The 23,747-nt window shown below is 33.5% G+C and overlaps 3 protein-coding genes across 8 annotated transcripts; all 3 read left to right on the top strand.

Moving 5' to 3' along the window:
- Positions 1 to 387: 387 nt before the first annotated feature.
- On the top strand, positions 388 to 7,023 carry LOC133678649 (probable alpha,alpha-trehalose-phosphate synthase [UDP-forming] 9). 6 transcript variants are annotated; one of them, XM_062101056.1, is made up of 6 exons: positions 388 to 525; positions 1,147 to 1,211; positions 2,041 to 2,463; positions 3,495 to 5,598; positions 5,829 to 6,102; positions 6,191 to 7,023. In XM_062101056.1, exons 4-6 carry the CDS (start codon positions 3,620 to 3,622, stop codon positions 6,509 to 6,511), a joined length of 2,574 nt encoding a protein of 857 aa, XP_061957040.1. In that variant the 5' UTR covers positions 388 to 525; positions 1,147 to 1,211; positions 2,041 to 2,463; positions 3,495 to 3,619; the 3' UTR covers positions 6,512 to 7,023. The 6 variants fall into 6 exon arrangements, with proteins under 6 accessions (XP_061957040.1, XP_061957043.1, XP_061957038.1 ...); XM_062101054.1 differs by lacking the exon at positions 388 to 525 and adding an exon at positions 543 to 911; XM_062101057.1 differs by lacking the exon at positions 388 to 525 and adding an exon at positions 543 to 1,021.
- Positions 7,024 to 7,499: 476 nt separating this feature from the next.
- On the top strand, positions 7,500 to 8,774 carry LOC133678650 (protein NUCLEAR FUSION DEFECTIVE 2-like). The gene is made up of 3 exons (XM_062101061.1): positions 7,500 to 7,719; positions 7,825 to 7,895; positions 8,158 to 8,774. The coding sequence occupies exons 1-3, from the start codon at positions 7,657 to 7,659 to the stop codon at positions 8,561 to 8,563; spliced, it is 540 nt and encodes a 179-aa protein (XP_061957045.1). The 5' UTR covers positions 7,500 to 7,656; the 3' UTR covers positions 8,564 to 8,774.
- A 5,846-nt stretch (positions 8,775 to 14,620) lies between these two features.
- Positions 14,621 to 15,860, top strand: LOC133678313 (uncharacterized). Its single transcript, XM_062100600.1, has 2 exons — positions 14,621 to 15,347; positions 15,618 to 15,860. The coding sequence occupies exon 1, from the start codon at positions 14,696 to 14,698 to the stop codon at positions 15,212 to 15,214; it is 519 nt and encodes a 172-aa protein (XP_061956584.1). The 5' UTR covers positions 14,621 to 14,695; the 3' UTR covers positions 15,215 to 15,347; positions 15,618 to 15,860.
- Positions 15,861 to 23,747: the final 7,887 nt, after the last annotated feature.

Below are 23,747 nucleotides of genomic sequence, written 5' to 3'. Positions count from 1 at the left end.
TTCTTTATTCAATAATGAAGACGACCTTTTGGTATGGTACCTAAAGACTTAGGTCCTAGGCAATATGAATTATATTACATATATATATATATATATACATATATATATATATATATATATATATATATATTTTCAGATATTTTCAATATATATCTTAATTAATTGACATAGCTTTTAAAATACCATTTCACCCCTTCTTATTTAGCCACGTGCGAAGGGGAAACATATCCATAGAGTTAAGGATATTCATAATTCAACCCAATTTTTTTTTCATTTATTAATAAACAAAGCATATATTATAAGTGAAAATCATTACTGTATTTGGGCTAAGGATCGAATGAGTTATATATATCATAGGCTTTTTTTTATTATTAAATTTAATAAATATGATTCCCGTGAATCATGTAAAGAACTATCTCAAATTTTATACAGGGGGGTGGTAAGAAAACATGAAAAACAAGGGCAAGGGAGCAAGGAGAAGGCACAGAGGACTATAACGTAAGAGCAACCAGAGTTGCAATCAAGGTGTGAGACATAAGAACAGAGTCTCTTTCCAATCCAATCCATTATCCATGTTTCTTTTTGACTTTAATATTCTACGTTTCGATCCATCTCAGCTCCCTTTGTTGAATCCACACACCAAACCAAACCATAGGAATATTTATATATAAAAAAGCTTCCATCTTTTCTTATATTTGTTTTTCTTCTCCATTTCTATTCGTTTTGTTCAGAACTTTCTATTTTTTCCTTGCTTCGTCGGTTTCATAGCCATAAATAAAACTCTCCCCTCAAAATCTCACCAGTTTTGAACCTAACACCCGCTCCTCTTTCTCTATCACCTTCTTTTACATCTTTGTATTGTAAAATGCCCTGTTAATATTCTCTCTCTCACAACATTTACTTCATTTCTTGTAAGTAAACACTTCACATTATCCGTTTGTTTCTGGGTTTCTTTTGTTCTTGATTCTTTAACTTTTGTTGCTTGCTTTCAAAGTGTGAAAGAAATGATGGGTTCTATTAGGTTTGGAGTTTTTCTTTTTGGGCTTTCTTTACTGTGTTGAATTGCTTCTTTGGGTTTTACTTTAGTGTGTATATTGTATTGTTTCGCAGCAACTAACTCTTTGATGCTATTGATTTTGGTGGCAGGGTAACTCTCGGTTCGTAGTGCTGGCAGGAAGCTCTTTTTGTTGAATCAGTTTCCTTGCTTTCAGGTAACCCCTTTTAGATTATGTTTTTAAATGGGAACTGTGAGATCCATAGGTTTTGATGTGGCATTTGAACTCTTTTTTCTAAATTTAACAGTAATTCTTTCTCAAGAACCATGATCACCTCTCTCCTTTTCCGGGTCTTTTATAATAGGCTTTACTCTTATGTTTAAGATTTCATGACCTTGTTTTTTTTAAAGAAAGGCCAATGTTCTTATTCTTACAAAATTTTTTCTAAAAACTTTTTTTTTGTCTCTCTTTGTCTCCGAGTGTTTCATGTTACAGTTTTTCTAGATTGTCTCCACTCTTCTCTGCTTTGATGTAGCTATGAGGTGTAAGGGCATTTTGAGTTCTCAAGTTCATATGATAGGGCACAAGGCATGATTATAAACGGTGTATGTAGGTCACTATTTATGATTGCTATTGTTATCATACAGTCTCCTTTATTACCATTTTTCAGTATAATTAGTTTCCAATAAAAGAATGGTTAAATTTCAGGACAAGAGATATTTAAATGGTGTATGCTTGTGTATTTGAAGTCAAGTTGGGTCCTTGAAGGAAAAATCCTTTTTAGCTGTTGCTGATAATGTCCAGCTGTAGAATCTGGAAAATAAAGTAACATATATCAATTAAATGCAGCTAGAATTGTGTTTCTTATGTCGTTTCTTATTTTCATTTATTTCAAAGTATTTCACCAAGAAGGTTTTGCCATGAATAGCCGAGTGTAATCTTATACTTCGAATTATTGGTTCTTGTATAAATTAATGAAATTGACAGATTATGGTCTTCAGTAGTCATATTTTTGTTGAAATAATCAGAATATCTAAAATTACAGAACACACATTTGTTCCGCGAATCAAGTACGTCCACGTTGCCATTCTTCTTTCTGGTTTTATTTGTCGTCTTGTGCGAAGATTTCGATGCAAGAGGAGATAAGGATGGACTTATTTGGCTAGTCCAACTCATAAAAATGTAATCCCAGTCAGTGATTTTGGTTTGGAGGACAGATTCTGTGGTTTAATTGTTTGGCTGGAACTGGGTTTTATAAGGCATGTATAAGAAGACTATATTGCATTCCTACAACTCACTGTGATATCCTTTTCATATTCAAAACGTACTCTCCCTTCTCACTTCAGCAGCTTCATAAATTTGTGTCCAACCACGAATTCTTACGAAACAATTTCCCTTGAGTTGCATAAGGAATAAGAAAGATCTAGGAAGAAGAATCCGTTGCCTGCATTTTTCCTAGTGAATCTAGGTATGTATATGAATCATTTGGTTGCGTTTATGATTACTTGTTTATTTCCTCTAATCCATAGATTAACATGATGAATGTTGGCTATACTTTAAATCTCCGTGTTCGAGTTGGAATTTATGGCCTTACTCCCTTTTTGTGCGTGTAATCAACAAGTAGGTCACCGTTTTCTGGTGACTGACCCTCCGGTTGTTCTCTAATTTATTTCATAGATTTAACAGTTAACATCTTTGTTTTCATTTGCTGACTCATGAGCAGGAATGATAATTGTAATAAGACTAGATAGGCTTTAGCAATTGCAATTTCACTTTCTTTTTAGTAAATGATAAAATGGGGCCAATAATAGACAAACATATAAAGAGAAGCAGTTTCTCTGTGACAACTCTATTCCCCTTTCAAGTTCACACTGGAAATATTTTCACTTTACTTTCTCTTTTTATGACGATACACATTTCTTTCTGTTTGTTCACTAGTTCATCTTAATAATGATCTTGGCTCTAATTGGCAATTTGATAATCTGATTATAAGCGTTTATTCTCCATTAAAATTTTCAAGGACCTTGGCCCACAGAAAAGAATCAAAGGATATTTCTTGGGACACTGAATATGATATCACAGTGATATTGACAAACAAGATCTTGGCCAAGATCTTGAAAGTGTCCTATGAGTGATGTACGTACTTTCTGGAAATTACTATGCCTCCCTTTATTGTTTTCAAATTAACAGAGCCTACATATTATGCATGGGGCTCTTAAGATGTTCAAAGGACCTAGACATGTCTTCTGACTTCAAGGCTCCAAGCCTTTGCTTTTTCCTGATTTTTAACCTGTAATAGTTGTAAGATCCATTGCAAATGGTGAACCTGCATTGCTGGCGACTACACATTGTATTTATGCATATATAGGGCTGCAGAATTGAATGATTTACGTTCTACTGATTTGTACTTTATTCCCTTTCTATATTTCTATTTGATTCAAAGATGAACATTGTACATCACATCACGTGGTAGTTAATGTTTTCTGCCTTTTCCTGCAGGTCTTTAGTTCTCTAATATTTGCAATACTCCTTCAAGATCTTTTTGGTAGGAAGGTGTTGATTGTGCATTATCTCCTTTCTTCTAACTCCATAGCCAGAAACAAGAATACTACAATCTGACAACAATGGTGTCAAGTTCTTGCATAAGTTTATTGGACTTGGCATCTGGGGATATGATGAATTTCAGTCAGGCTCCTAGAGCTCTTCCAAGGATAATGACTGTTCCAGGAATAATTTCTGACATAGATGGAGATGGAACTAATGATGGCAATTCTGATGCTCCATCAACTGTTAAAAAGATTATAGTGTCAAATTTTCTCCCTCTGAATGCTCAGAAGGATTTAAAATCTGGCAAATGGTCATTCAGTTTCGATGAGGACTCCCTTCTGTTACAAATGAAAGATGGCTTCTCAGAAAATACCGAGGTTGTTTATGTGGGATCTCTAAGGGTTGATGTTGATACTAGTGAGCAAGAAGAAGTTTCTCAACAATTGCTGGAGGAATTTAACTGTGTACCCACATTTATTCCTTCTGAAATTTATAAAAACTTTTACCATGGTTTCTGTAAGCATCATCTGTGGCCCCTTTTCCATTACATGCTGCCTATGTGTCCAGATCATGGTAATCGCTTTGATAGATTGCTGTGGCAGTCGTATGTCTCTACTAATAAAATATTTGCAGATAAAGTCATGGAAGTGATTAATTCAGAAGAAGATTATGTTTGGGTCCATGATTATCACCTAATGGTTCTCCCTACTTTTTTGAGGAAACGTTTTAATCGAATTAAGCTTGGCTTCTTCCTGCATAGCCCATTCCCCTCGTCAGAAATTTACCGGACTCTGCCTGTTAGAGATGAAATTCTGAAAGCACTGCTGAATGCAGATTTGATTGGTTTTCATACATTCGATTATGCTCGCCATTTTCTATCCTGTTGCAGCCGGATGTTGGGCCTACACTACGAATCCAAACGTGGTCATATTGGTCTGGAGTATTTTGGCCGCACAGTGTACATCAAAATTTTGCCTGTGGGGATTCATATGGGTCGAGTTGAATCTGCTTTAAATCACCCCTCTTCTTCCATCAAGGTCAAAGAAATCCAAAAACAGTTCAAGGGGAAAAGGCTTGTTGTTGGAGTCGATGATATGGACATATTCAAGGGCATTAGTCTGAAATTATTAGCTATGGAGCATCTTTTGCAGCAGAATTCAGGGATGCGGGGAAAGCTAGTCTTGGTTCAAATTGTTAATCCTGCTAGGAGCTCAGGGAAAGCTGTACAAGAAGCAAAAATGGAGACACATACAATTACCAAAAGGATAAATGATACTTTTGGTTTTCCAGGCTATGAACCAGTGGTCCTGATTGATCGTCATGTCCCCTTTTGTGAGAAAACTGCCTACTTTGCATTGGCTGAATGCTGCATTGTAAATGCAGTGAGAGATGGAATGAACCTGATCCCATACAAGTACATTGCGTGCAGGCAGGGTACGCCGAAGATGGACGAAGCTTTAGGAGTTGCCTCTGGGTCGCGTCATACAAGTTCACTTGTTGTATCAGAGTTTACTGGTTGCTCACCATCATTAAGTGGAGCGATAAGAGTGAACCCATGGGACATTGAAGCTGTTGCCAACGCATTGAATGTGGCCATCACCATGCCTGATTTAGAGAAGCAGTTGCGGCATGAAAAGCACTATCGCTTTGTTAGCTCCCATGATGTAGCTTACTGGGCCTGCAGTTTTATGCAGGATTTGACACGAGCATGCGAAGATCATTATAGTAAACGTTGCTGGGGCATTGGCTTTGGTCTGAATTTCAGAATCTTGTCACTCTCTCCTAGCTTTAGGAAGCTTTCCAATGATTACATCATCTCTGCATACAAGAGAACTTCTAAAAGGGCAATATTCTTGGACTATGATGGAACAGTGGTGGCTCAAACTTCCATTCCTAAAACCCCCAGTCCTGAAGTCATCTCTGTTCTAAACAATCTTTGTTCTGATCCCAGGAACAATGTGTTTATAGTTAGTGGCAGAGGAAAAAAGTCTCTGAGTGATTGGTTTGCTCAATGTGAAAATCTGGGTATAGCAGCTGAACATGGATACTTCTTGAGGTATGTTAATAGGTATTAATATTGAATTTCTAGCTTAATAATTTTGCTAGCAAGACATTGTTTGTCTATTAAATGGAACACATAAGGTTAAAACACAGCGCTCATTTAAGTAAAATTAACTTCTCCACTTATTAGGTCATTGCAATTGTGAATGAAGCTAGTGGGTTTCAACTAATTTCATTGTGTAGTATAAGTTCTGTTTTTTAAGGGGTTGCTTTTTCTCATTGTAGGTGGAGTGGGATGTCTGATTGGGAAACGAGATCCTTCACTGCTGATTTTGATTGGAAAAACATTGCCGAACCTGTCATGAAATTGTATACAGAGGCCACTGATGGTTCCTATATAGAGACCAAGGAGAGTGCCTTGGTATGGCACCACCAAGATGCTGATCCAGATTTTGGATCTTGCCAGGCAAAGGAACTGTTGGATCATCTGGAAAATGTCCTTGCAAATGATCCGGTAGTTGTTAAGAGGGGCCAGAATATTGTTGAAGTAAAACCACAGGTATGCAGGCTTTTTGTTCGTGGCTTGTTCCCGTGTTCCTTTTTTTTTTGTTTGAAACTGGTCTCACATTGAACTTAAAAATGCGCAGGGAGTAACTAAAGGGTTTGTTGCAGAGAAGGTTCTTTCCTCGATGATTGCTAATGGGAAACCCCCAGATTTCGTGTTGTGCATTGGGGATGACAGATCTGATGAAGACATGTTTGAAAGCATGTCAAACACAGCTTATGGTTCGTTACTCCCTTCAGCTCCAGCGATTTTTGCATGCACAGTTGGCCAAAAGCCAAGCAAAGCTAGATACTATCTAGATGATACTGTTGATGTATTAGCTTTGCTTCAATGCTTGGCTGATGCTTCAAATTCAAAGTCAAGTAGCACAGAAACACAAGTTTCTTTCGATAATGTTGTCTGAAAGGAACTGTGATTCTGCCCTTTCTATATGCAATGAATGACCCAGGTTGAACAAGCACGACAGTGTCAATATGATTGGTGCAAGAAAGATGCTTGTTCGGATGATTCTTTTTCGCTTTGATGTAGTAGGTTTCTCCTGAAGCTGGTTTCTGATGTAAACTTATTCGTTGCATGCTCTTGCGGTGTTTGACGCTAGCGCTTTCCGTCACGCAAGATGGGACGATGAAGAATTTGTGGCCTCAATCAAACATTTATCTTTCTTTTTTGTTGCTGCTCTAAATTTCAGGGAAATGAGGGCTGGTGTATGTATCTTCTGGTTTGGAGGGGGAATAGATATTATTACCGTGTAGTTCACAGGTTCATATGTTTATCATCATAGGTAGTGTTTACCGATGAAAGAACTCAGTTTTTTGTATACATGCTTCTGCTTATACAAGAAAGGAATTGTTTAGGGCCCAATTCTTTTCTATCTTGTTTTGAGCAATGAAAGTTGATTGGAATTCCATTCTACCATCTTTCGGCATATCTGAATTTTTAAATTCAAATGAAATGAAATTGATATTATATAATACAATGCATGACCAAAAAAAAAAAGAGGTTGACTTAATTATAATCTTTATTCTTCACTTAAATCTTCATTATTCATCTCGATTATTTACTTGGGATTTGTAATTTGATATTTTCAGAATTTGATATTTGATGTTTTTGAATTATATAAATGTAATAATTGTTGTGTTTTAAAGTATTTTTATTTATAAATATATTAAAATAGTATTTGTTTTATTTTTAAAAAATATTTTAAATATTAACACATTAAAATAATCTAAAAATATTAAAAGAATTAATTTAAAGTAAATAAAAAATTAAAAAATTTCAAAAATTTTCAAAATATTTTTAAACTACAAATACAAACTACGTAGAGGAAAACACCTATCCAATATTTTTGCGATCATGGACCCATCCCTTCTGACCAAAACATTCGAAAGCGCCACTGACCATACATAACCTGACATCTGACATCTCAGTTCAACCTTAAAGTCAAGCTACTTCGCATAGAAGGGAAAGTTCCCTGGAACTAGAAGCATTAGAACGAAATCCTAAGAAAAGCAACCTCAATCCTCAAAGGATCGAAAGAGGTAGTGAGAAATGGCTTCTTGTCGTTTCACTGTCTTTGCACTAGTCGTCTTGTCCACATACTCCCTTGCACAGGTATATTCAGAAACCCTATTTTTAATAACCCTAAAATGTTTTGCTTGGTCTGCTATTAAATAGAATCAGAAGATTTCATTTACTCTGCGACTGTGATTTATGCAGTCTGGAGCATCAAGAAAACTCAAATCATCGCCGTTTGAGTCAGCACTTGACATGCTGCAGAATCAAATCGGGTAACTTTACCCTTTTTCGTTCTCTATCATAAAATTGTATTTTTGTTGCCGAGAAAATCAAATGTAAAACTGGGTTCTTTAAATGAAGCATTATATTATACATAAAAGATAAAGTTAGAAAAAAAAGGGCATAATTTGTGATAAATATAGATCCAGTAGCTATAATCGCTGTAAAGTTTCATTTTTATCCTATTGATTCTATTTCTTTTATTTCCTGACGGACCAAAAAGAAGTGTCATTGTTGTGCTTCTTCAATTTGCAGCTATACTTTCAAGAACATTGGTTATCTTCGCCGAGCAATGACACACTCGTCATTCTCTCAGGAGAACAATAAGGCATTGAGCATTCTGGGATCAAATGTGATCGACACATCTGTCTCTATGTATTACCTTGGAAAGGACATTGAAATCTCCTCGAAAGACCTTAACCGCTGGATATCAGAAAACGCTAAAGTGGACACTTCGTGTGCTGTTGATGGGATGAGACTGGGGTTGCATAGGGTAGTTAGAGTTTCTCCCAAGACTAATTCAACTGCTCCCGCAGTGGTTTGCAGTGCTTTCAGGGCGATATTTGGGGCTATTGCTATTGATACCAGGAAGGTCGATGATGCTGGCTCTGTGTTTTGGAATGTTCACTGTAGTGAGGTTGGAAGAGTAATGGATACGTGAGTGAGCATTCTGTTTTCCCTGATATTAGAACATGTGTGCTAAGTTGTGGCATTTGTCCAGGTAGGGGATTCGCATTAGTGCCAGAACTATTAGTGAGTTGCTTATGGTCTTCCATATATGTTTGACTATTAGTATAGTCGTGTAACTAAGATTTGGGTGCCATGATTCTGAATTTGGTAATATATATGTACTCAGAATGCCCTGTTATTTAGTTTTGCATTCTTACTCGCGCGACATTGTGTGTGCTTTGGCAATCTTGTCTGGGCTATGTTTATTTGACTAGAGTTAGGAAATCTCTGCAACATTGTGCCTTATGAGCGTGAAAGAATACTTTTTAACCAGCAGAGATGTTAATAGTCATGCCCGCTTGTCCTGTCATTCATTTACAATATAACGCTGAGTAGAAGATGCATGGCTTTTATACACACACTCTTAACACAGTCTCTGCGCAGATGTGAGACAAATCATTTAGTTTGCTGAGTTTCCCGGACAGATGAGCATTTCTTTTTATGGATCTTGACTTGCATTCAGAACCATTTTTAAATGTTTACCTAGTTGACGGGCTTCTTGCTAATCGAAGGAGGTAATTCCACTTAGAGACTAGCTAGAGCTTTTCCTGGAAAAAACTTGCTTAACTGGTGTGATTGAGTTGTGTCTTTTACAAATTTGAATGCAACACCAAACTTCTGTAATAACTATTTGGTGACTAATTTTGGTACTAGTTATTTCCTTGACCTAACTATTTGAAGGATTCATAAGAGAGGGGAAACAGTACTAGAAGGATACATATGGTTAAGATTGTTACGTGCAATAATCAGGGATTTTTCTGCATTTTTGGTGGTGGTACTCTCTGTATCCATCACGACAGCACCCTGCATATAAGCAGAAGACAAGGTTTGTTCACCGTAACATGCTATGTTGACTCGTCCACAGTCTGGGTTTGAATCATGATACCATATACCTTCATTAGAGGCATTTCGAGGCTCCATAAATGAGAGGTATTGTTAGTCTTGGATTCATGTAGAAGCGGTAAAATCCCTTCAAATATATCATGTTGGAAGTTTGGGTGTGATATCCTCACCAGTAGAGACCTGGCCCTCTCCCAGTTGCCATGTTAGAAAATCAAGGAAGGGGGGCCTTCCCCTCCTCGGGGAGATCAATGATCAATTTCCTCTCGTGATGGTGGGCTTGTAGTAGAGTTACTATCCATCTCATCTCATGACAAGCTTCCTAAATCTCCACAGACTAAGAGCTAGATGTATCCATAACCTCAACAGTAGCTCCTTTAGCCCAAGCCTCCCCTCCCCCGATCTCCTATACCTTTGTTTCCTCCTTCGAACATGAATTTAAACCAAAAAAGTTAAAAAAATGATAAACATATCAAACAATGCAAAAGTATAAAGCTTTACATGCCCTGCGTACTCCTCTCCCGATATAGTCCTTTTCTCATATGATTCACGTAGAAGTAATTAAATGCTTTCATTAGGTTAATGCAAACATCGTTTTTGAAGTAGTTAGACGGAGCCTCACATTTATATCTAGTGAGGAGTTTGCTATAAAGAGGGACACCCCCACACTTTCTACTTTATTCATTAACTTAAAACTAAATAATATCAAATATTCACACAAATCTTATTAATTTCAGGAATTTATATTCAACTTTCAATACCAATTCAAATAAATCAACATCAATCCAAGCACAACCCATAAAACAAGATTTAATGTTCACATCAACATAAACCCTACTCTAAAAAGTAAAATCGTAATTCAACGCAAATTATCGAATAAAAAACACACATGAATTTAAATCAAATAATATCCAAAACAGTACAAAAATATACACAAAAATAAACAATTTATCCCAAATTTCACAATGTTATAGTAATTTGTTCAAAATGGTTTGAGTTTATAGATTGACTTTTCGAGGCGTTTGAAATGTCCAGGGTATACTAAAATAGACACTGAAAGACTAATGAAACAGTGGTGGCATGTGTAACTTGCACAACCATCACTGTCGGTGCATGCATTCACGCATCGCCATTACTCGAGTGTGGATTGGTGGATCGGGTGCTTCTCTACCTCCTATTTGCTTCCACACCATCAGTGCTCCTTCACGATCTCTGAGGATAGAGATCTGGCATTCCAAAGCTTTGGTCCTCTTCTTATTTTTTTTCTTCTAAATCATTAACTACTGCTCATGCGACAAACTTAATTATTTCCACAAGTTTTTAGCCCCCGCTCTTACGACCAGCTTAACTATTTTCCCTAGTTAATAGCCCTTGCTCATGCGGCCGACATATTTCTTTCCCAACATGGTTTCCTACATTTCCTTTTAAGACGCATTTTACATATAAACATAAACTTTACATTGACATTACTATAAATAAAAATATGAGATGACGAGCAACTGTATAAAAATTTAGTAGTATGTGCTCCCTCAACCACTGGTCTAACCTTGGATACCCCTTCTGATTTTCAAGGAAATATTTTCAGTTAGTATCTAATTCACTTTAACCTATACACATGATTATTCCTCACATTTTTTAAACAGAATATTTATTCTTACTTTACCACTTGTTTATATCTCAGTACAATCTAATATTTTTCATATTACTCACTTGTATTTACATGTTATTTTACATCTAACATCTATCTTTCATTTTTCATATCACTAACTCGTTAACCCACAACCCAATATAAATATAATAACATTTAATCACACTTCATAATTTATTATAAGCATAGCTCATCATTAAAACAATAACATTACATAATTTCATTAATTTTCATACTTTTATTTTTATCTTGTACAAAAATAACCTAATGTCTAAAATTTTTATTTCATATAGATCTCAATCATGCCTAAACACAAACTCATCATTTTAACAAACACATCATTTCTATTATTTTATTAGAACATCAACATCAATTCCAATATAGTTTGTCCAATCTTTCATATTTCTATCATTATATAAATCACACAACTTCCATAATTTTATTAGGGCATAAATCTCATTATATTTTATTCAATCTTTCACATTTCTATCTTTACACCAAACACACAGCTTTGATAACATTCTTAGAATATAGATTTCAACATAATTTATACAATTTATCATATTTCCATCATTACATCCATATTATATTAAGTAAACTTCTAATTATCTACCTTATAACATTTGAAATCAATCATAAGCATTATCCATATCATTAGAATGCCAAAAACAAATGAATTAATCACATTTCTAATTTCATCAAATTTTCAATTTATGGTCGGCCACTAATTCCCTGAAATTGGTTTTTAATTTCTTCTATTTAGTCCCTAATCAAGTTGCATGCATTATATTTACTCACTAATTAACAAAATTTTGCATTTCTCTTTCAATTTCACATAAACCCTGAAATTCAAAGATTTGAGACTTTTTAATTCTAGATGTTAATTAGCTAAATTGAACATTTCCTATGTTATTTTCATAACCCAACACCAATAAAAATCAACCCAATCAACGTTCCAATACAAAATATAATAAACCTTAAAATTTGTAAATTGAGGATTTTGAAACCCAAAATCAACATCATTGAAATTAATTCGCTAGGAACCTCTTAACACAACCAAATCACCCAATTGAATGTGTTTCTTGCAAAGATACCAAGGTTCTTCCTTTCCTCTTCAACTTTTTGCACACTTTCCCTCTCTAATTTCCAAGCTTCCAACCCCTCTCTCTAATTTGGTTTATTATAATGGATGGAAATCATCTAAGTAGTTTTGGAGAAGAAAGGAGGGGAAAAATCAAAATTTATATGTCTTCATCCATTGCTATGGCCGACGGGTTTAATAGAGGAAGGAGTAGGAATTTTTCCAAAAATTATGATAATATCACTCATTTTATATCATACATTATATTTCCTTCAAAACTACAATCACTAATATTTTTTTTTTGGTATAAATTCTTATTTACTTTATACCCGAGATTTTAACTGATATACAACGAGTGTTTTTTTCTCTCTAATCATAAAAGTTTTTCCTCAATTTCTTTTTAAATTGAAAATCTCTTTATTCAACATGAGTTTTATAATTATAATAATATCCGGACATCAATTTCAAAGATTAACACGGGTCAGTATAATTTGTTGTCATCTTTTTATTTTACTCATTGATTTTTTTTTTTTTGCAATTAAATACGTTGAGATTTCATTGTACTAGAGTTAGATAATGGTTAAAATGGCAGCTAACCTTACTTTTTTTAAAAAAAAAAACTGAGTAATTATTGAGCAAGCTGACTAGTTTGTTTCTTTGAACCGTTAGGTCTACCAAACGACACCAGATTTTTATTTATTCATGGCATGCATGAAAATATTGCTACGCATGGATTTTGATATGTTCGCAGCAGAGCGCGGACCGAACTATAAAAGGGTGGAGAGACCAAATTTTCCACAAAAGTGCATTAGACAAAGTTCATAAAGCGGTACCATCCCGCTTTCCTGTCCGTTCGATGATACAGCTGGCTCTGCAATGATAAAATCAAATGGACTCTTGGTGATATTCAATCAATTTTTCTGGTAATGACACCTCATCTGGACCCCACTAAGAAGTCCACCCAACGTCTCTCGAAAAGTACCTGATTACCTCCTCTGTTCATTCCCCACCCAGGGGCCTCCAATCACGCTCGAGCAATTAGCAGCATAATTAATTATCAGATAATGCTCTTAAATCCACGCTTATCTCTCCATAAAAGCCAAAAATATAGGCTCAGACACAGCCCATCGATTACACTTTTCACGGGTGTTTTGTTTATGGAAAAGTGATTTTTAAAAATTATTTTTTAAGTTTTTTGATTTTACCATTAAAAAAATTATTCAACAAAAAAACTCTTTTTAAAATTATGAAAAATTTAGAAATATTATATTATTTATTAATTATATCAAATTTCATCATCAAATTTTTTATTGCTATATATATTTTGTTTTAAATATTTATTTTTTAATTTCATCCCTAAAAATTTAATTTTTATATTAACTTTGGTTCTTATTTTTAAAATTGTTATTTGTTTTTCTCTTATCATTGTTTAATTGAAATTTTTTATCTATTAAATTTAATCCTTATTCTTTTGATTGTTACTTATTTTATTTGAAATAATTTATGAAATGTTAATTATTATTATTTTAATTTCTTCATATTTTAATTTTTAATTTTTTAGATTTAATCTCTATTATTTTGATATTATTTATTTTATTTGAGATACTTTATGAAATTATATTTTTTTTCAATTTTATTCTCATTCAACTTTTTAATTTGTAAAATTTGTTCCTTATTATTTTAATAAAGTTGAAAAAAATAAAACATTAATAAGTTATTTTCCAGTTTATTTTCCATGACATAACCAAAAACTGAAAAATATTTTCCAACTTATTTTTTATTACACTATCAAATATAAAAAAATAATTCACTTTTAAAAAATAAATTACTTTTCAGCAAACAAACGAGGTCAAGAAAGGCAATTCTACAATTTAGCCCTCCATTTATAAAGCTGAATTGCAACCAGGTCCTCCGAGTTCAAAATTAAGTAGATTACCCAACAGTTACAAAAGAAAAAAGAACCATTAATTAATTATACCGAGAAAAATAATTTATACGTCGTTGCTGAAAAATAACAAAATTAAATTTTACAGTTAAAACTAGTAAAAAATTGAAGTTTTGCCTTCCTAAAAAATTATTCTAATTTTGATCCTCTAGAAAATTATCCTAGCTCTGCTCCTAAGAAACCATTCATTCGAGTGCTTGTAAATTTATGAAGGTGTTTTTTTTGTTTCAAAGTATTTTTTTAAAAACTATTTTTTTTATTTTTTATTTTAAATTATTTTAATATATTAATATCAAAAATTATTTTTTAAAAATAAAAATAAAATTATTTTAATATATTTTTAAATAAATAATACTTTTAAAAACTACATATTCACTCTCCTAAACACTGAAAGGATTTTATATTCGTGGTTTCTCCAAAATAAATAATTATAAAGTAAGATTCAAATCTTCCTTCACTGGCAGCTGTCAGTTCCCGGTATCTTTCCGTTGCGTCTCTCTCGCATTTAAAGATCACTCTCTCGTGAAGAGAGAGAATTCGATCAATCGAAATGGCCTTTAGAGAGGTAGAACCGATCCCAGAAGAAACGACGTCGAATTCTCTCATAACAAACACACGCTGCGGCTTCCTTTTTCCCTGCTTTTCTTCCCGACGATCTTCCAGCGTCGGATTATCCTTCTGGGAGCGAATCAAATCATCACCTTCATCAAACGGCGATGACCTTCATCCTAATCAATGGTGGGCCAAGGGGATGAGAGCGTTTAAGAAGATAAGAGAGTGGTCAGAAGTTGTTGCGGGTCCGAAGTGGAAAACTTTCATTCGGAGATTCAATAGAAATAAAAACAGCGGCAGCGGTAACGGAAGGCACCATGGGAAATTCCAGTACGATCCCTTTAGTTATTCGCTGAATTTCGATGAAGGACCAGGAGGACAGAATGGAAATCTCGATGACTTGGATGATTATAATGGTTTTCGCGATTTCTCCTCCCGTTACGCCTCCGTTTCTGCTTCTGGTCGGCCGGTTGCTGTGGATGCGTCGAAGAGTAAAGATGTGGCGGTTATGGTTTGAGAAGAGAAGAGAAGGGAAGTGAAGCGTGCGCGCGCCGTGGATGCTAACATTCGCTGAGGAGGGTCGCGGATGGAGTGGAGTGTGTGTTGACTCCGTGACGTAGGCGCGGCCATGAAACGCGGCCGTTCAAATGGTATTTTATAAAAATTTAATTTTTTATTGAAAATTAATTTTTATATTTTTTATATGTCAATATTAAAAATAATTTTTAAAAATAAAAAAATATATTATTTTAATATATTTTTTTAAAAAACAATTTACATATTCTCAAACACCTAAAATTGCAGCGTGAACTCTCCTAGTTGTACCCACAATATTGTGGTGGAGGATTTTCTCAAAAGATTTTTAAAAAAAATTGAAAAAGTTTTATTTCCTAAACTTTTTGGTTAATTAATTGAAATAGGATATAGCAAGACGACGGTGATAAGACAAGGACATGCATGCGTGTTAGGATTGAAGAGAGAGGGTTTGGTTGGCTTCTTTGCTTTATAAATGTATTTTTTTTTTATATAAAATGGGTTTCTTCTTCCGACAGTATTCTGGGATTGCCTCTCTTGCTTGCTGTGTACGTAACCAAAAAAAATATTTATGTTGATGTTGTGTTATGCGGATGATAAATGGGTAATTAAAGATTTTATTTTTTTAATGTTATTTATAGTTATTATCATAATTTTAAAATCTGGCCCATCCCGGCGGGTCGATCTGGGACTGGAACTGAACCGGATTGATGAAAAAATAGGAAAAGTCATGACTCGGTATGACCTGGCAAAACCCGGTCAAAAATCCGTTGATTTTTTTTACAAAAACGATACCGTTTTAAATTTTTTAAAAAATAAAGATTGACTCGGTCAAAACCCGAAACCCGGGTCTTGAACCGAGTCAGGTTTAAAAATTATGCTTATTATCAATAGACAAGAAGTTAAATATTCATATTTTTAAAAACATATATTATTCATCACTCAATAAATATAAATGTAAATTAGGTGAGGGTATCTTTCGGTATAATATTCATTTACTTATTATTTTGTTTTTAATTTTAGAATCTTAAAAATTAATGGAGATATACATGAGCTAAGCTGACCGAACATTCATGATTATATATATATATAAAAAAAACATCATTTTTTTTATAATCATTACTGCGTTTAAGGTTATCAATAAAATCTTCTTTTAACATATTTAAATAATGAAAAAGTAACTATTTCTCTTATAAAACATTTTCTTGGCGGAACAAATCCTGAAATTGCGTTTAATCATTTTTAACTACCCTAATTAGAATAATCAATCGGTTAAATAAATAATTAAATGACGGGATATTTCTATGGAATAGAATTTGCAAATTTTGAAGTAAATAATGGTGAAGGTCTGCGAAAATGAACCAAACACTTCCTCGAGGCTCAGACAAGAAAAATAATTGGATCCTTCGTAGATAATGATGAGAGGATAAGGAGGAAATGCTTTATTCCTTTGCTTTAAGAAAAGTTGACTCAGAATTCACAAAGGGGCGTTATGGCCTATCATTAGGACGACGAAAAGCATTCCAAATTAACAGAGTCTTCCTTGTTATTTCATCAGAGCTTGAAATTCGAAGGTAGATCGATGCCATCGAAGATCGAACCACTGACCAAAAGGGGACTAAAAATCCGTTGGCTCGAGTAGTTTGGTTGATTAGACAAAAGGTAGTAATAAGTTTCTTAATGTTTATCGAAATATCCTGCCTTTGGACGCTACAATTACTCCCTGCGCCTGAGGGCTTGCCCAAATGCCTGAGCGGACTTAGGCGAGTAGCCCAGCTCTGGTATCTCGGAAATCTCACAGCATTCATCGAATGATAGATTCAGCATTCAAGTCAAGAAAACAAGTAACTCTTTTTCGACACTTTTAATATTAGTGATTTGGTATTTTAATCTCATGGTTAAATTCAATTCGTTATTTAACATATTCATTCGTATAAATTACAAAAATCATTAAGTTATGATTTATGTTTTTAATTTCTACTAAAATTTTAGTAGAGTCTCTTTACGTTTCAAATCCCACACATAATAATTCATATCCAAGTATTAATTTTAGTCATTCAATCAATCAATTAATTCATAATAATACACACCCAGTGAAATTCATTGAGTGCAACTAAAAAATAAATTAAGCTTAACTTTTAGAAAACATTTCATTACAAGAACAACATTACAATTATATATTCATATCACAATCCCTATCTATTTAAATTACAATATGCTACTAAGAATCTACCTAATATTATCAACTAAAAAAATCAGAGTTCTGTATCAACAGGTGATATTTCAGATCGTGAACCTACAAAACATACAAATTTAAATAAGATATTTATCACAATCCAATAAGATATGCGAGATACAAGATGCACATGATTCTTCATGGAACAAATCTCCATAATTTCTTTCTGTAATAACAAAATCGACTCATTTTCAATAATCTCTACTAACCATAAGTATTATATAGTCATCTCGTCAAGGTAATTCTAAGATTTATCTTCCCATCCAGAAGTTGCATCTCGTACAGAAATCCATCTTGATAACTTTATCCATTGAAGCTCACCCCAAGGTTTTATTGATGGTAAAGACTTATTCCACACATCTTACAATATACCATGTTTTTATCAAGGGTAAATTATCCTTTGTACTCTTTATTTTGTATGTTCTTTAAGGAATCTAACCCTTTACAAGTATCACCCAACAATTCCAAATAAGTATAACCAATAATTTATTGATTTCTATTTTCCATAAAAAAATCTTTAATATTGATTTAACTTGATTCAGTTTGAGTCAAGACATCGTTAGTCCTTCATCTTATAATAAACTTTTGTGTACACATATTCTTACATGCCTCAATACACTTATCTATTATTTTGATTGACCATCATATAGCCTAAAATATGCAAACATAAATACCTATGTTATTGTCCTATTTGGCCATCAAGATAGTTCTCAAATCTCTTACCACATAGTACCCTAATTAGCCTATACTTATGTCCTTCTTCATGATCAAACAACCACCCTTCTTTTCACGAGTACACCATAAAAAACACCTTCATTAAACCATGCCACATTGTTTGTTATAACTCATCTTATTATCATTACAATCCTTAGAGTTCTCATGCATACATTGTTCGAAACGACATTTAAAATGCATCTTATTGTTGTTTCTTAATAGCTCCCTGACTCATATAATATAATGTCAAAACAACCTACAAATTACGCCCCGAATGTAGCCTAAAACACAACACATTTAGTATAATTAGTCACCACCCCTATGATAGACTACCCAATAGGTTCTAATATTGTTATCTTCTAATACTACTAGCCTTCCTTATTGCTATGAAAATTTAAAATAAATTGAATATTAAATCACTGGTTTCTTTTGTCCTCACTTTAAAGTTGACTCATCAACCTTTTCTATTCATGCGATTAGCTATACAACTTTCATCCAATCCATTTTATATTCCATACTCCATATTCTTTTCTTTCCTTTTCCTTTTCTCATTTTTCCTCGATTCTCAATGCAACCTATATCTATTGTATTTTCAACAATTTTATTCTAAATATCAATAATTTTACTTTTTAATTATCTAGTCCACCTTGAACGACTATCATCATTGACACTAAATTAATCTTAACCATCCAACATGAAGGCCAATTATTTCTGGCCATCTCTCATAAATGTCATTAACTCTAGCTAACCATTATGGTTGCTAACAACTCCAGCTATCCCTCAAGGATGCCAATAAATCAAGCTAACCCTTATGATTTTTAACAACTCCAACTACTCCTCATGGATGTAAATAAAACCAGCTAATCCTTACAATTGCCAACAACTTTGGATATCTCTGCTAATAAATCCGGCTAACCCTTATGATCACCTAGAACTTCGACTATCCCATCTGAAAACCAATAAATCTGGCTAATTCTTATGGTTGCCAATAACTCCGGCTATCCCTTTATGAATGCCAATAAATTCAGCTAACCCTTATAGTTACCAATAACTATGGCTATCCCTTAAGGATACCAATAAATTCAGCTAACCTTTATGGTTGCCAACAACTTTAGCTATCCTTCAATAATGTCAATAAATCTGGCTAACCCTTACAGTTACCAATAACTTAGTGTAACATCACTAACTTATACACATTCAGATCTTTTTATCATCATGGTCAAATTGAAAACCATGATTTTTTTAATTAGGTTCCATTTTTATTTCATAGATCTTTGCAAAGATTCAGTAGAGTTTTCCCAATATTTAAACATACCAAGTTTTTGACATCACAATATATTCATATAATCAATCTCAAGTCACGGTTCAACTATCATGAACCTTTACCAAATAACAACAAAAATTACACTCTCTTCCATAATCCAAATATTTTCCACATTAAAAGTACTTCACCAAATTAAAGGATGTAATTAAATTCTAAAGATTAAAATAAGCTAATTACATGTATATATCTTTTAACCTAATGAATACAAATAAATATCATATCAAATTCAAACTTAATATATAGAATTCAAAGATCATAAAAAATCTTAATTCTAGTTTACTTTATGTTACAAGCACTAGTGACAACTTAATAATACAAAAGAGAATTTAACTAATCCATAATTACATCACTAGAACCTAACAAAAAGAAGTGTTAAGGCTAATCTAATGCTCCAAACGAGGTTGAGATATACCTAAAAATTATTATAACATACAATGTAAGTGAGTTAAAGAACTAAATCATGTAATACATAATTAAAACTAATCTTTAATGTCATCGATTCAATTCTATCCAAAGGTTTACTATTATTAGTTCAATAATTCTACTTATACCATGAAACTTCTTGAAGAAGTTAATTAACTCAAGTATCCTGGTCATCAATCTCGTTGATGCCACTAACACCCTTTAGGATAACTAGTCAATAAAAAACCTGCTTATTAGGCAAACTAATGTCACTAGCACTACCCAAGGTATTAGTCAAACAAATTTCTCAGTCGTTAGAAACTAATGTCAGTAGTACCACTCAAGGTACTAGTCACCATTTTTACATTGTTCTTATCACTCTTGATATATGTATGTCGCGGGGGGAGGGAGGGCTCCTGTCATGCCTCCTTATGAGGGGTGTTGTGTGTTGGGAAGGGTTTTTGGATTTAATCATAAAATTATGATTAATTTTTAGGAGTCGCCACCTAGTATTATGATTATTAGGAACCTATCTAAGGTAAGCTGCATTGTTGTTTAATTGTTTTTTCTAAGTCAATTTTCTATTCGTTGGTTTTTTCTAAGGCTCAAGGCAGATCTCTCTTCATGAGAGAGTCTCTATCTTATCGGGTTAAATCCTAACCGTTCTAAAGTCTGAATTTTAGCATCGCGTCTATTTGCACTTTGTATCTTCAATACCTGAGGGTGTATTTTATTGTGTAATTTTACACCCTATAAATATGAAAGTTTACATCTGGATCCTAAATAAAAAAGATTGGAAAAAGATTTTTGACATATTAGTCAAATTCTAATGGATAATTATAAACTAGTTACGATATCTATTTTGCATTTTAAAACGTGAAAAAGATGCAATTTTTATTTTTATAAAAATATGCTTGAAAACATTTTAGGATTTGGCCGTATGCATGAAAACAATTTTTTTTTTTGAAAAGGGAAATTGATTTAAAAGTTTTTTGAGATTTTTTTTAAAATGTTTTGAGTTTTTTTTAAAATATTTCGAAGACAATCAGGTATTTTAATACTAGATTTATATTTTACAGTATAAATATACAACCCGATATTATGTAAAATTGATAGACAAATATGTGAGAAAATCACAATTTTTTTTTCAAAGGATTTTTGAATTGTTTTTGGATTTTTTTAAAAAAGGGGGCCGGGCCGAATCAGCCCAGCCATTTGAGCTGGGCCAAAACTAACCCGGCCTAAAGGCATGTTAATTATTCTGCCGTTGTATGCAGAAATGGATTTTGCATGCAGCAGCCTCGATGAAAAAGAAGGAGGTAATGCAGGGAGGAGAACCACCTGAGGTGGTGAGGGTCTTTGGTCGTGCTGGAGATGTCTGGCCGGTGGCTTAGGAGGCTTCGGCTGAGGTGACGGTGGCCGGTGGTAGAGGAAACAGAGAAGAAGAAGAAAATAAAAGGAGCTGCAGAGAGGAGAGAGAAAGGTTTACGGTGGCTCTCGGTGGTCGATAAGTGGCTTCCTGTGGTGGAGCTGATGTTGGGAAGACCGGTTATAAGGGTGGTGGTGGCTAAAGGCCACGGAGGAGAGAGAAAGAAGAGAGAAGACTCGTTGCAGAAAAAATTAAGGAGAAGGCTGGTTTTTGTAATTTTTGGACCCGATTTTCTCCTCCCTCAGGTCATCAATGGAGCCTCTATTTATAGGTGGTGGAAGAGGGTAATCTCGTTCACATCGTGGTAAAATTTTAACTCTTGATTTGATTGGTAAGGATCCCAACCGTTGGTTCAAAGTAGCTTTCCTGAGTTGTCAAATCTGCAAGAAAAGGCTGCCTGAGTTGACCTCTTCACGCCGTCGCTGGTGTGGTTTTGCTGTCATTCATCCTGAAACGTTCATATAGGGTTGTAGAGGAACTGCAAGGGATCCGTTTCGTGCAAGTTTTGTTCGATTTGATGGAGAAATCAAGCATTAAATGCACCTGTAAATAAGGTTCCAAAGCATTTTCTTTTGGGTAAAAGAAGAAGACAATGAACAGTGACCAGACGACACGTCATCTGGTCCTCTTTTTTTTTTACTCAAAACGGCGCTGTTTTGAGTTGAACTAAGGATTTAAACTGATTTTCAATTTAGTCATCTAGCTTTCAATTTCTTTCAATTGAACCCCTAATTGTCCATAAACTTTAGATTTAATGCAATTAAGTCCCTAATGAACTTCAATTGGAACCCCAAAGTTACGCGCCTTTTACAACATGGTCCTTGGTCTCGGATTTTGTCAATTTAACCCTTAATTGACCATTAAACTTTTAATTTCTTTAATTTTACCACTGGCTTTTGTCAATTAAGCCCCTAAATTTTGCCACCTGTTGCAGAAACGTCCTTGGCTGTCAATTTTTTCAATTTAACCCCTAATTGACCCCAAAACTTAATTTTTTTTTGTAATTTGGCCCCTAATTTCGATCAATTAACTTGGTAAAAATTAAATTTGGTTTCTTAAAATTCTAATCTTCTTAATTAAGCTTAAATTAGGCTCTCAAACTTAATTTTTCACCAATTAAGCCCCAAATAAAATTAATTTGACCAATTTAAAGTATAATTAAGTCCTTGCACTTAATTAAATCCTTTAATTGGACTCAAATTAATTCTTACACATAATTAAAATTCAATTTGGCCCATGATTAAATCAAATTGGCCTATTAAAAATTTAATTATGTCATTGGACTTAATTTTTATGCAAATTCATCCAATAATCATTTAATTTGACCTTAAATTTACATTTTTTTCTCTATTTTTTGGTATAATATAGTACAATTAGGCCTTGAATTTTCTTCAAAAATTATAGCTTGATTTCCCGGCCTGTTTTCTTCACATTGTCAACTTTTATTTTATTTTTTGATTTTTATTTTTAAAAAAATTGATTTTTTAGAAATAATACAGAATTGAGTTATGGCAATGTACATAAATTCATTTATTGGTTTAGAGGACGATACTTGATGTCCTATGTAAGTTGTCTAACAAATGTGTTGGCATGAAAACATGTAGAATTTATGGATTGCGTGAAAAATATATATATAATAAGTGAAAGAATCTATGGGATTGTGTACAATATATATATATAAAATGAAAGAAAGAGTATGAGAAAATATGTTTAAAAATATACATAAAAACATGCAAAATAAAATAAAAAATAAACAAAAAGGGTTTAGGACTTTCCCGTAGCCAGGCTGCGCCTAAAGGTGTGCCTAAATGCCTGGTTGTGCCCTTGGGATAGCCCAGCTTTTCTGGCTTGTCCCAGGTGAGCAGGAGCTGTGCTTATCTACACGGAGCCTAGGCAAGCTAGATCAGGGAACATCAACTATACTAAAAGATTTGGGGTTTGTAATAGAGCTTTATTGTTCATATAAGAATAATGAAACTTTTGCCCCTTTTAGTTTATATATTTTTTCTTTTTTTTCTTTTAATTAAGTCATTATATGACCTAACTGAATAAAATTAGGATTGAAATTATAGAAAAAATATGAAATTAAAATATAGAGGATGGAAAAGAAAAACTAAAAGAAAATACATGACTCCCTCTATATTCATATCAATTTTTTATTTTGGTCTAAATATTCATTTTTTATTCATTGAATTTGAGAAAGTAAAGAGAAACTCATTAAAAAACGATGATAGAAAAAGAAATTTATTGGTTACCATGAGCTTGGAACCAAAATGACCAAGCCTGGTGTTAAGGGGTTTCTTTCGACTAGAGGAATTTAATAGTGGTAATTTTTTCTTTTATTTTCATTTTGCTTGAAAAATAGAATGGTCTCGAGAGAAAATTATTTCAGTTTGATTTTGTATGTTTTT

The sequence above is a fragment of the Populus nigra genome, chromosome 18 (assembly GCF_951802175.1).
Source record: "Populus nigra chromosome 18, ddPopNigr1.1, whole genome shotgun sequence".
Taxonomy (NCBI): Eukaryota; Viridiplantae; Streptophyta; class Magnoliopsida; order Malpighiales; family Salicaceae; genus Populus; species Populus nigra.
The sequence above is the reverse complement of the archived record's forward strand: the minus strand, read 5'-3'. Positions and strand labels throughout refer to the sequence as shown.

Excerpts from the sequence above, each read along its gene's own strand:
- LOC133678313 (XM_062100600.1), top strand. The coding sequence starts at position 14,696 with ATGGCCTTTAGAGAGGTAGAACCGATCCCAGAAGAAACGACGTCGAAT.
- LOC133678650 (XM_062101061.1), top strand. The coding sequence starts at position 7,657 with ATGGCTTCTTGTCGTTTCACTGTCTTTGCACTAGTCGTCTTGTCCACA. Across the intron at positions 7,720-7,824 it reads CCACATACTCCCTTGCACAG|TCTGGAGCATCAAGAAAACT; the intron begins GTATATTCAGAA and ends TGATTTATGCAG. Across the intron at positions 7,896-8,157 it reads ATGCTGCAGAATCAAATCGG|CTATACTTTCAAGAACATTG; the intron begins GTAACTTTACCC and ends TTCAATTTGCAG.
- LOC133678649 (XM_062101059.1), top strand. The coding sequence starts at position 3,620 with ATGGTGTCAAGTTCTTGCATAAGTTTATTGGACTTGGCATCTGGGGAT. Across the intron at positions 5,599-5,828 it reads GAACATGGATACTTCTTGAG|GTGGAGTGGGATGTCTGATT; the intron begins GTATGTTAATAG and ends TTCTCATTGTAG. Across the intron at positions 6,103-6,190 it reads TTGTTGAAGTAAAACCACAG|GGAGTAACTAAAGGGTTTGT; the intron begins GTATGCAGGCTT and ends AAAAATGCGCAG.